General features: G+C 43.1%; 1 protein-coding gene across 1 annotated transcript in view; it reads left to right on the top strand.

Annotated features, from left to right (window-relative positions):
• Positions 1-419, top strand: part of LOC121705514 (retinol-binding protein 3-like) — a 6,990-nt gene extending 6,571 nt beyond the window's left edge. The window contains exon 4 of the mRNA XM_042086525.1: positions 1-419. This exon is cut by the window's left edge and continues 88 nt beyond it. Within this exon, the coding sequence (XP_041942459.1) occupies positions 1-238 (238 nt within the window). The 3' untranslated portion in view covers positions 239-419.
• Positions 420-13,965: the final 13,546 nt, after the last annotated feature.

Below are 13,965 nucleotides of genomic sequence, written 5' to 3'. Positions count from 1 at the left end.
GCGTCTCGGCCGCGCTATGGTCATCGGCGAGACCACGGCCGGCAGCTCACACCCGCCAGTGACCTTCCGCGTGGGCGAGAGTGACCTGTTCCTCGCCATCCCCATCACCCACTCCGACACCAGCCAGGGCCCGGCCTGGGAGGGAGCGGGCATCGCGCCACACATCCCCGTGCCCGCGGACGCCGCGCTGGACACCGCCAAGGGCATCCTCAACAAGCACTTCGCTGGACAGAAGTGACCTCTGACCTATGTCCCCAGACCTGGTCTCCGCCTCCCAACGCAAAACACGTCCGACAGAGTCCACAGTCCTACTGTCGTCAGAGAGTCCACACACAGCGTCCAGTCCATCTCTCTCCCACACACACACAGCGTTGAGAGAGTCCCTCGTCCACACACACACACACACAGCGTTGAGAGAGTCCCTCGTCCACACATACACACACACACAGCGTTGAGAGAGTCCCTCAGCCACACACACACACAGTGTCCAGAGATTCCCTCGTCCACACACACACACACACACAGTGTCCAGAGTCCCTCGTCCACACACACACACACACACAGCGTCCAGAGAGTCCCTCGTCCACACACACACACACAGCGTCCAGAGAGTCTCGCTCTCCTCGTGGAGCGGAGGTTTCTAGAAAGCAAGTCCTGCACCTGAGCCTGCTGTAGCATGCTGACAGCACCAAACAGACATGTCACACACACACAACACGGCCGTGTCACACACACACCACACACACTGATGGAGCGCTTTGTAATAGCAGTGATTAAAAGACGTAGAATGAGATGATTCAACGGTAGTGTCCTGAACACCTTAGTGCTTTAGATGTGATGACCCCTTAGATGTGGTCTGTGGAAATAATCTGACTGTGATACAGCTCATATGTTGAGATGTGATGTCATATGTTGAGATGTGATGTCATATGTTGAGATATGATGTCATATTTTGAGATGTGATGTCAAAGAATGAATGTTTGTATTTATGAAGAAAAAGAAATCAACATAACTTGTGGGCCCTGTTTATATTTGAGGAATTACGTTATGATTGCACTCCGGGATCAACAAACACACAAACAAACACCATGTTCTTTCTTCTGCTTTTTTCTGACTTTGTATTTGTGGAAAGTGTTTATTGTGGTGCATGTGGGGGAACAGATGAGGAGAGTTGACCCAAATGGGCATCTGTACATTCCTAATGGCAAAACAATAAAGATTTGGGGAAACAACGTAAAAGCTGGCGTGTGTTTGAGTGCCCATGTTCTGCAGAGTTTACCTCTCCGCCTTCTAAATGTTCAGCAGGCATCTGGTCCTGAGTGGAAAATCTCCTGTTACTCTGCCTAACCCCTCCAGCTGAATTATTTCCAGCTTTCCCAGACGTTTTAGCGCAACCTGAGGATAAAATTAACCACACAAAGCTAACTAATGATCATGCATCTCAGGATAATATTAACCACACAAAGATAACTAATGATCATGCATCTCAGGATAATATTAGCCACACAAAGCTAACTAGAGACTAGGCATCACAGGATAATATTAGCCACACAAAGCTAACTAGAGACTAGGCATCTCAGGATCACATGTGCATTGCAGGATTACACACAGCTAAAACAATTTCCTTACAAGACATTTCCATCCACTCCTCTTCCGCTGAGGCTCTCAGGGGCACATGCCCTGCCCACATGTGTCCAGCAGAGGGCAGCATGCTAGCAGCCAACACAAAACCACAGTCATGCCGACGCATCTCTTCAGGAGCAGTGAGAAAAGTCCCTGCTTCGGTCTGTGAATACCTCTGTGGTGAGACGACTCTTTCCACAGGAACCAGCACTAACATTTGAGCTCTGCTAACCATGCTAACTATACTCCACAGAAACTCCCACCAGAAGATAACACAACTGGCAGCTAACAAATATCCATACCAACACACACACACACACACACCAGAGGATAACAATGCCAGGCCACTCAAAACTAACACCACACAGTGCTATGCAGCTCAATAACTACACACTAACACCACAATAACTACACACTAAAACCACAATAACTACACACTAACACCACACAGTGCTATCAGCTCACAATAACTACACACTAACACCACACAGTGCTATGCAGCTCAATAACTACACACTAACACCACAATAACTACATACTAACACCACACAGTGCTATCAGCTCACAATAACTACACACTAACACCACAATAACTACACACTAACACCACACAGTGCTATAAGCTCACAATAACTACACACTAACACCACACAACAGCACTACACACAAAACACAACAGCACTGCACTAGGAGTGTGTTAGCTTGCTGAGCTGTAGCCTAAACAACTAACTCCACATACTGCCTCACACACCACCAGTATTCTTACCACATACACACACACACACACACACACACATCTCTATCTGTATTTGCTCAGAGCAGACAACTCCACAACACCACACAGGACTGAACACAGCAGTGAGTAGCAGTGTGTGTGTGTGTGTGTGTCTGTGTGTGTGCGTATGTGTGTGTGTGTATATGTGTGTGTGTGCGCGTGTGTGTGTGTGCGTATGTGTGTGTGTGTGCATATGTGTGTGTGCGTATGTGTGTATATGTGTGTGTATGCGTATGTGTGTATATATATGTGTGTGTGTGCGTGTGTGTGTTTGAGAGAGTAAACGTGTGTGTGTGTGAGCTCTTGTCCAGGCAGCTGGGATAAATTCCAGTAAATCCTGACTGGGGGCGGCAGGGCAGATTACACACCTAATTCCTCACCTGGAGAGACCCCCCAGACCACACACACACACTCACTCACACAGGAGGATTTGTGTAGTTATATGTACACACACACACACACACAGGAGGATTTGTTTAGTTATAGACATATGTACACACACACACACACACACACACAAACACACAGATCTCAGTGATCCTCAGGGCAGACCCAGCTAAGGTCTGCAGCCTCACTGCAGATAGCCTCAGATTACAGTGACTGTAGATAGCCTCTGATATTATAGTGACTGCAGATATATTACAGTGACTGCAGATAGCCTCTGATATTACAGTGACTGCAGATAGCCTCTGATATTATAGTGACTGCAGATAGCCTCTGATATTATAGTGACTGCAGATAGCCTCTGATATTACTCTGATATTATAGTGACTGTAGATAGCCTCTGATATTACTCTGATATTATAGTGACTGTAGATAGCCTCTGATATTATAGTGACTGCAGATAGCCTCTGATATTACAGTGACTGCAGATAGCCTCTGATATTACAGTAACTGCAGATAGCCTCTGTTATTACACGGCTCTTCAGAGTGCTGCACTAAGTTCCATTCACATGAATGGGCCTTCCCAACGTTCGGACCTATGCTAAATCTATATAAATCAATATCAACATCTATATATAAAAAGTATATACTGTAATCACCGCTGTCAATGGCAACGGGTTGATTAAAGGAGAATTCCGGTGTGATATTGACCTAAAGTGTGTTGAAACATGATACCGAGTGTGAACGTATGTCTCATAGCCCATCTCGGCTTGTCTCCTGCACTCCAAAATCTGGCGCTAGTTAGCCGATGCTACCAACAGCTTTTTCAATGGTGGTGCTTCGGCATCGGGCTAGCCATGCAAATAAATCACTGTTTTACACCATTTACGAGGCTCAATGTATCTCCACACTTCATTGGTAGACTTCCGAAGGCCCTGACATTTAAAACGAGACATTGAGAACTTTGAAAAAACACTGGTAGTTTACTTACAAGACGATTTATACTGACAGTATCTTCATGAAGTTTAGCGTTTGCAGCCATCTTGAATTTAGTCACGATAAGTTCCAAAAATAAGATCCAAAAATAATTCCGTGGAAATGCATGGATTCCAGTTTCTTCCAGTAGCAGCAACTGGAATCCATGCATTTCCCACGGAATTATTTTTGGAATCTGATCCCTTATCATACCTGTTCATTCTTACTCGTTGCTCGACTTATCGTGACTAAATTCAAGATGGCTGCAAAAGCTAAACTTCGTGAAGATACTGTCAGTATAAATCGTCTTGTAAGTAAACTACCAGTTTTTTTCAAAGTTCTCAATGTCTCGTTTTAAATGTCAGGGCCCTCGGAAGTCTACCAATGAAGTGTGGAGATACATTGAGCCTCGTAAATTTGTGTAAAACAGTGATTTATTTGCATGGCTAGCCCGATGCCGAAGCACCACTATTGAAAAAGCTGTTGGTAGCATCGGCTAACTAGCGCCAGATTTTGGAGTGCAGGGGACAAGCCGAGATGGGCTATGAGACATACGTTCACACTCGGTATCATGTTTCAACACACTTTAGGTCAATATCACACCGGAATTCTCCTTTAACGTCTTTCATATCCCTCCGCAAGAATTCCGTTCGCTTATTGCAATGGAATTTCATTGAAAGGGAAAGTAAGCTAGTAAGACGTTGCCACGCAACACCTGAAACTGTCAAGTTCTATCTGTGTGGCGAACTATTTATTTTGTCAGCGGAAGACACGAAGCGGTAGCAAAATCCTTTTTAAAGATTCATTGTGTTAGGTTTCTTTTCTCGTTTTGGCAAGTAGCCGTGTAATAAGCGGGATAATGTATTGTCCGCCGGTAATTATCAGAAAATAAGTCCCTTCAGGTCAAAGCAAAACCCCTCCACTGCGCGTCGGGGTTCTGTTCTCCCTGTCGGGACTTATTATAGATAGATACTTTATTGATCCCCAGGGGAAATTCAAGATATTACAGTGACTGCAGATAGCCTCTGATATTATAGTGACTGCAGATAGCTGTAGGCCACCAACTGAGAACTGAGATCCACTGAACATGTCAGTGATGAGCCACCTCAAGCAGCTGCCCAGCAGATGGTGCCGGACGATGTGGCTAACAGCAGAAGACTGATAGCAGCAGTGAAATCACCGGAGTGACGTCCAGTTGTGCGTTACGAGGATCAGGAACATGTGCAGACGGTGACGTCCAGTTGTGCGTTGTGAGGATCAGGAACATAACACATGACGGAGTGACGTCCAGTTCTACAGTCACAGATAATTCCCCACAATGCAACGGCACCTGTAATAAACTGGAGCGCCTGTAATAAACTGGACAACGGTATTACACGGCACCTGTAATAAACAACGGTATTACACGGCATCTGTAATAAACAGCGGTATTACACGGCACCTGTAATAAACAACGGTATTACACGGCACCTGTAATAAACAGCGGTATTACACGGCACCTGTAATAAACAACGGTATTACACGGCACCTGTAATAAACAACGCTATTACACGGCATCTGTAATAAACAGCGGTATTACACGGCACCTGTAATAAACTGGACAGCGGTATTACACGGCACCTGTAATAAACAACGGTATTACACGGCACCTGTAATAAACTGGACAACAGTATTACACGGCACCTGTAATAAAATGGACAACGGTATTACATGGCACCTGTAATAAACTGGATAACAGTATTACACGGCACCTGTGGAGTTAAATGTTAAAATGCTGAAATGGTAATAGCTTAAGGGCCCTATCATGACATTCTAAAGTGCATCGTCAATCGTCAAAAGTCTATTCAAATTTAGTAGGATGTCCAGTTCACATTGGGAGGGGTTTCGTTATCAAAAGTGGAGCGCATGGCGCAACAAGGTGTTCCTAGGTTTTTTAATCAGTCATATGGGTGTGTTTGGGGCGTAACATCATTTTAAACCATCTGGCATTCCCTTTAACGGCGCAAAGCGCGATATGTCAAATAAATGCATCGGTATTTTGGCATTCAACGGCGGTGTGATATTGACCTAAAGTGTGTTGAAACATGATACCGAGTGTGAACGTATGTCTCATAGCCCATCTCGGCTTGTCCCCTGCACTCCAAAATCTGGCGCTAGTTAGCCGATGCTACCAACAGCTTTTTCAATGGTGGTGCTTCGGCATCGGGCTAGCCATGCAAATAAATCACTGTTTTACACCATTTACGAGGCTCAATGTATCTCCACACTTCATTGGTAGACTTCCGAGGGCCCTGACATTTAAAACGAGACATTGAGAACTTTGAAAAAGCCCTGGTAGTTTACTTACAAGACGATTTATACAGACAGTATCTTTACGAAGTTTAGCGTTTGCAGCCATCTTGAATTTAGTCACGATAAGTCGAGCGACGAGTAAGAATGAACAGGTATGATAAGGGATCAGATTCCAAAAATAATTCCGTGGAAATGCATGGATTCCAGTTGCTGCTACTGGAAGAAACTGGCATCCATGCATTTCCACGGAATTATTTTGCACTCATCTATTATTTGAACTCATTGGCAAAGTGAAACTAACTTCACCAAGGTGTTAGTCAACGATGACAGTTATATGCAGTTACTTTCACTATTGACTGACAATGGGTTACCATCGAAAACATAGGCTGGAAAAAGCAACACTTACCCTAATATTGCTCAAATGACTGAATAAAACAACATTTATCCTGCAGAGGAGTTGCTTATATCTCGTGACAGTGCGTCTTCAGCTGTGCTCCATACGTGTCTCTCGCCTCTCCCCTAATCACTTTTAACCGTCATTACCAATTTGCAAATGATGGTGAATAACTACTCATCATGAGATGTACAGTATTTCGTAATATCTTTATTCTAATTATGTTTCCCATTGTAATCGTGCAATTTGTAATGCTTTGCATGGATGTGCGCTGGTGTGCGTTCATGAATGATAGAAGGATGGTGCGCGCACCTGCCAATATGACTGTTGACATGCGGTCTTAAAATAGCATATGAACAACTCGTCATTGACTTCTGACCAGGTTTAGGTGGTGTACGATAGCGATTTTTAGTCAACACGCCAGGCCCCTCCCTAGGTTGTTAATTGCCACACCCCTGGTCGCAATGTTTAAAAAATAAACGTGCAAAATACCGAATTAAGCTTTGCGCGGGTGAATAACGAGCTTTACGCCATGCGCTGGAGCCCAAAATACAGCCCTAAATGTTATTCTATTGCCGTAGCTGTAGCTCTGTACCCTGGAAATCCAGAGTTCTCGCGAGAGCACAATTTGAATTGTGTCTGCAACAGACTCTGGCAATGAGTAATGATGCACGTTACTTTTGCCTCTTGCATCGCTGGGAACCAATCACATCGGTGTGACGACAGATGACGACAGCGCTGCAACGTTGGAAGTCCGGAATTAGTCATAAACATTGGTCGTATTGTTATCCAATTGCGTTGAAGTCCGGAATCAGTCAGAGTAAGCATTGGTTGTAGCTAGAGATGCACCGATAGATCGGCTGGTGACCGGAATCGGCCGATTTTCACGTGATCGGCCATGACCGGCGACCGGCCGGTCAGTCTGAGACATGCCGATTTTATCCCGGTCAAATGCACTTGTGCGCCACAATTGTAACAACACCCAGCTGAGTTTGCAAAGTTTGAAGAAGCTAGCAACCAGGCCAACTCTCAGGGCTGGATGTAGGGCTACAAAGAAAGCGCTAATAGGCTACTGAGTTTTTCTATGCAGCAAACGCTGTGCTTTGCCATTGGCCTACTGCGTGGAATTTACTAAGCTGTCACTTCATTAGGCTACGTAAACATCGCTCATCACCGCCCGTCACTGCCGCTAATTGCGTGCCCACAGCTGAACCACAAGCCTGCTGAACGGAGATAAACGATTGCGACATTAAAAATAATCAAAGTTTAGCGATCATAGGCTACATAATAAGATGTCAACAAGCAGCAACATACAGTAGCCCTAGTAGTTCTACTCCACTTGACATAGTAGCCTACAATGAAGAAAACTGATGCTTTGAATACTGAATCAGCCGTCTCTGAAAGTTTCTAGGCCTATAGCCTAATTGATGCATTTAACCGGAATTTGGATTTAATTTTTTCACCGCAAAACAGACGTGCACTGTTTTCATATGGTGGAGCACCTGATCGCTATTAGCACTTCTCTCCTGTGTTTGCGTGTTGCTTATATCTCGTGACAGTGCGTCTTCAGCTGTGCTCCATACGTGTCTCTCGCCTCTCCCCTAATCACTTTTAACCGTCATTACCAATTTGCAAATGATGGTGAATAACTACTCATCATGAGATGTACAGTATTTCGTAATATCTTTATTCTAATTATGTTTCCCATTGTAATCGTGCAATTTGTAATGCTTTGCATGGATGTGCGCTGGTGTGCGTTCATGAATGATAGAAGGATGGTGCGCGCACCTGCCAATATGACTGTTGACATGCGGTCTTAAAATAGCATATGAACAACTCGTCATTGACTTCTGACCAGGTTTAGGTGGTGTACGATAGCGATTTTTAGTCAACACGCCAGGCCCCTCCCTAGGTTGTTAATTGCCACACCCCTGGTCGCAATGTTTAAAAAATAAACGTGCAAAATACCGAATTAAGCTTTGCGCGGGTGAATAACGAGCTTTACGCCATGCGCTGGAGCCCAAAATACAGCCCTAAATGTTATTCTATTGCCGTAGCTGTAGCTCTGTACCCTGGAAATCCAGAGTTCTCGCGAGAGCACAATTTGAATTGTGTCTGCAACAGACTCTGGCAATGAGTAATGATGCACGTTACTTTTGCCTCTTGCATCGCTGGGAACCAATCACATCGGTGTGATGACAGATGACGACAGCGCTGCAACGTTGGAAGTCCGGAATTAGTCATAAACATTGGTCGTATTGTCGCCGTCTCTGAAAGTTTCTAGGCCTATAGCCTAATTGATGCATTTAACCGGAATTTGGATTTAATTTTTTCACCGCAAAACAGACGTGCACTGTTTTCATATGGTGGAGCACCTGATCGCTATTAGCACTTCTCTCCTGTGTTTGCGTGATAGCCTAGGCTGCTACCACTTTTCACTCGCCATCCCACCCATAAATTCATCAATGAATATGAAAATATGTTACATGGTAGTATGTTCAAATGTATCATGAAAATTGTTCTTAAATCTTTAGTTGGATATTGGATGTGAGAAGAATAAAATGGGTGTTCCATAACTTAATCCATAATTTGATACTGCAACTAAAGTTAGACTTGAAGAAGAATCTGTCTGCTCACCAGTTCCATTTTTTTTAACAGCCATTTCATTATTGATAAGTTGATTACATGTCTATATTAACATGTTCTATCAAAGAAAAGATAGAAAATAACTATTTGTGTGTGTGCTGTAAAATGGTTAAAAGAAATGAAATCGGAATCGGCTAAAATCGGTATCGGCAGGCAGGCTTGGAATTTCACCATTCTGGGGGCAAGGCCACTTGGCCTTCAGTTGGGCATATTTGGTGGGGGGCACAAAGGCCACATGTCAGGGCACCAAGGCCAAAGTTAACTATACAGTAGTAGGCTATAAAAATGATCAAAGTTGTGTTTAGCCTATTCACTGCAGTAGACCTGCATCACTGTATGAAACATTACAAAAACATGAAACATGACATAACATAGAACTGTAAATCATCTGATCATCTAATATTTACAGATATCTAGGCTATATATAACATTTATTTTATATTTGGCCTGTTATGAAATCATGTATTGAACAATTTAAGCACAGCTCAGCTTTAAGAAACTCAAATAGCCTAGATGCATGCTTAGCATTTTGTGATCATTAAGGCTACTTTCACAAACTCTTAGTCAGCTGTCCTCTGATTTACCAATAACTAGGCGATATTTGTAACATTTATTTTGTATTTGGCCCGTTATGAAATCATGTGGAACAATTTAAACACATTGTAAAACTTAAAGCCCAAATTTGGAGACATCCATGTATGTCGAACTTTACTGCAAATTCAAAACTGGATTACTCTGGAACGGCTAACTGTACAGGGGACTGCTTTACACCTTTGTGTTCGGTAAGGTCTCCTGTTTATTCTGACACATGGTTTGTCATGTGTTAAAAGAAGGGTTCGTAAAGTATTCCACCGAGATGAATGGGTAGGGAGATCATGGGACGCAACCTTCAGTAGAATGTATGATTAAATTTAATTATATTATTTACTTTTCTCGCGAACCGTTCAACACAGCAATTATCGGCTAACATCGTTTAAAAGCTGAGAAAAAGCTCTTTCATGTGATACTTGTGATGTCTGTGTGATGAATAGGCTACTTCGCGAGTAGTTCAACTGAGAATGGGTGAATTTGGACGCACTTTCTTTCTTGCGCTGTCACTTTCTCCACTGCGTAAAAGACTAAATTCATTTTATTTAGCACAGGCTAAATATCCTGGCCTACATCTTCTGTAGCGTGCGTGCGCATTCTCTCTCCTGCTCAAATAGAAGGTATGCACGTGTATGCAGTTCTGCATTCAGTTGATTTTGATAATGTGTTTACAAACTTTACAGAAAATTGTAAATAGCCTACTGTCATGCAGTTAATTGGATACTGTGCAGAGTTGGGAAGTTATGGTAATTTGGTGTGAACACAGGAAATTATGGGATATGCCCATTGAAAATGATTTAATAGTTTATTATGAAAAAAGACACCATAGATGTGAAACTACTCAGTCTAACCCGGTATAAAATTCCAGCTGATAGATTACTTACCTGCATGAATGGTTGAAAAGCAGGTTGACACTAAAGGAAAGCAAATATGTAATTAATTGCGATTATGGATAACCATAATGCGATCTCATGTTACGTAGGTAGTCCCTCTCTCCTACGGAAATAGTAACATCTTCCCAAAGCATTCACCGGGCTTACAGGTAGTAAACAGGCTATATCTAGTTGTCGTGTAAGGAAACGAAATAATGATATTATTATTATTTTTAAAAGGTTGGTCTAAATGGGACGGTTGTTGTGTTTTGGCCCTGAAGGCCACCATATTACCAGACAGATCAACACTGTTGTAGGATAGGAGTTTCGCATATCACATAACATATCTCTATCCAACTACAGTACGTATTAGACTATTATTAGTTGCAGTAACGTATTAGACACACGTAAAAGCTCTTTCATGTGATACTTGTGATGTCTGTGTGATGAATAGGATACTTCGCGAGTAGTTCAACTGAGAATGGGTGAATTTGGACGCACTTTCTTTCTTGCGCTGTCACTTTCTCCACTGCGTAAAAGACTAAATTCATTTTATTTAGCACAGGCTAAATATCCTGGCCTACATCTTCTGTAGCGTGCGTGCGCATTCTCTCTCCTGCTCAAATAGAAGGTATGCACGTGTATGCAGTTCTGCATTCAGTTGATTTTGATAATGTGTTTACAAACTTTACAGAAAATTGTAAATAGCCTACTGTCATGCAGTTAATTGGATACTGTGCAGAGTTGGGAAGTTATGGTAATTTGGTGTGAACACAGGAAATTATGGGATATGCCCATTGAAAATGATTTAATAGTTTATTATGAAAAAAGACACCATAGATGTGAAACTACTCAGTCTAACCCGGTATAAAATTCCAGCTGATAGATTACTTACCTGCATGAATGGTTGAAAAGCAGGTTGACACTAAAGGAAAGCAAATATGTAATTAATTGCGATTATGGATAACCATAATGCGATCTCATGTTACGTAGGTAGTCCCTCTCTCCTACGGAAATAGTAACATCTTCCCAAAGCATTCACCGGGCTTACAGGTAGTAAACAGGCTATATCTAGTTGTCGTGTAAGGAAACGAAATAATGATATTATTATTATTTTTAAAAGGTTGGTCTAAATGGGACGGTTGTTGTGTTTTGGCCCTGAAGGCCACCATATTACCAGACAGATCAACACTGTTGTAGGATAGGAGTTTCGCATATCACATAACATATCTCTATCCAACTACAGTACGTATTAGACTATTATTAGTTGCAGTAACGTATTAGACTATACACAACCACTTTGTTACACATTTTATTCCAAAACCAAAACACCTATCATCATATCATATCTATATTTGCCTTGTCACAAACTATCTCACACACAAATGCAGGGAGAGACGCACACACACATTTCATTTTAAAGGAACCATGTAGAGGCTAAGCCTAAACTTGAAGCCCCGAGGGGTTACTCAACTGGGCACTTAATTGACGCGCTATAGCCACTTGCGTTACTTGTGTCTATGAAAGGCATCCCAAACGTAACATGCCGTTTAAAAGGTATTTATTGCTCACCACAAGTTTATATTATAAAATTCCAGTGCTTAAACGTAGATAGACTATACAATGTATTGTCAGCCAGTATGGCCTGCCACAGCAAAGCTGTCAAAAAACTATGTGTGCTCCCCCTCCGTCAAGCAACACCTGTCACCTGTACAAGGGTTCCCCCTTATATGGTGTGCACACATAGCATAACATAGTGACACCTAGTGGACCAATTAACATTCACATAATAAAGCTAAAAAAAAAATGGCTCCTACACACCCGCCCCTATATGGCTAGCAGACATAACAATTCCAAACATTACAATTCAGGAGCCATGCTGAGACACAATAATGAGCACAGTTTACCATATACATACACACATCCAAAACATTGGCCTGGTGCGTTAATTGAGAACCTATGATAATCTGCTAACCTGTAGGCTCATGCAGTAAACAAAGCTTAGTCACAGGCCTTTCGATGACACTTGCCTTTGTCTGCAGGCGCACTGAACGTACAAGACCTCTTTTGTCACAGAAAGACTCTTCCCAGAAAGACTCTTCCCAGAAAGACTCTTCCCAGAGGCCATGAGCCACGTGGGGCAGTAGGATCCATAATGATTACAATATCCCCAGGTTTGAGATTGTTCTTCCTTTGGTTCCATTTCTGCCTCTCCTGCAACAAAGGCAGATATTCACGGATCCACCGTTTCCAGAAAAGATTAGAAATGTACTGGACCTCTTCCTGATGTACAAGTCGTGCTGCTCAAACAGTCCTGGTGGTAAAGATGGTTTTCCTTTCATAAGCAGGATATGGTTGGGAGTAAGGGGCTCAAGGTCATTCAGATCATCGGACAACTTGGTGATAGGCCGGTCGGATCATCGGACAACTTGGTGATAGGTCGGTCATTTAAAATGGCCTCAGCTTCACACATGACTGTATGGAATCCATCATCACCCAGTCTTTGCTGCTGAAGGACAGTACTGAGAATCTTCCTCACCATACGAATGAGACGTTCCCAGACACCACCAAAATGTGACCCTGCTGGAGAATTGAAACTCCACTTAACTCCCTTTTGCTGCAACACTCCTTCTATCCGTGCATGGTTCAGAGATGAGAGCGCCTCCCTAAGTTCTCTCTCTGCTCCTATGAAATTAGTTCCATTGTCTGACTGTATATGAGCAACTTGACCCCTTCTACAGATGAATCGCCGTAATGCATTAATGCATCTGTATCCAATGAGTTGGCTACGTCTAAGTGGACTGCTCTACTGGAGAAACAGGTGAAAATCACGCCATAGCGTTTGACCGTGCCTCGTCCTCTTTTCACCTCTATCGGTCCAAAGTAGTCAACTCCCACATTGGTAAAAGGTGGATGGTTAGGAAGAATCCTTTCCTTTGGCAAATCTGCCATCTTCTGTACAATCATCCTACTGTTATGTCTCCTACAGAAGCAACACTCATTTATGACTCTCCTGACAGCTGTATTTGCCCCTGTAACCCAATATTTCCTCATCAGGGTGGACAGCGTGTGACTTTGACCGCTATGACCAAGCTGCTGATGAATATCTTTCAGAATAAGCATGGCTACATGTTGATCTTTGGCTAAAATCAGCAGATGCTTAGCTTCCTCTGGCAAAGAGCCTCTGGTCAGTCGCCCCCCAACCCTTAGGAGCCCATCATTCAAACATGGGTCCAACTTGTATAGAACACTTTGTCTGTTCAAGGCACCTTTCTCTGATGACAGAGCCGCAATTTCTTCAGAAAATCTTTGCTGCTGACAGTACTGTATTATAACAAGTTCAGCCTCACATAGATCCTCCATCGACAAAGCTCGTCTTCCTGGCATCCTGACACTCTCCGTGCTGACATTAGAAG

Source organism: Alosa sapidissima, chromosome 3 (assembly GCF_018492685.1).
Source record: "Alosa sapidissima isolate fAloSap1 chromosome 3, fAloSap1.pri, whole genome shotgun sequence".
In the NCBI taxonomy this organism is placed as follows: domain Eukaryota; kingdom Metazoa; phylum Chordata; class Actinopteri; order Clupeiformes; family Clupeidae; genus Alosa; species Alosa sapidissima.
The sequence above is the reverse complement of the archived record's forward strand: the minus strand, read 5'-3'. Positions and strand labels throughout refer to the sequence as shown.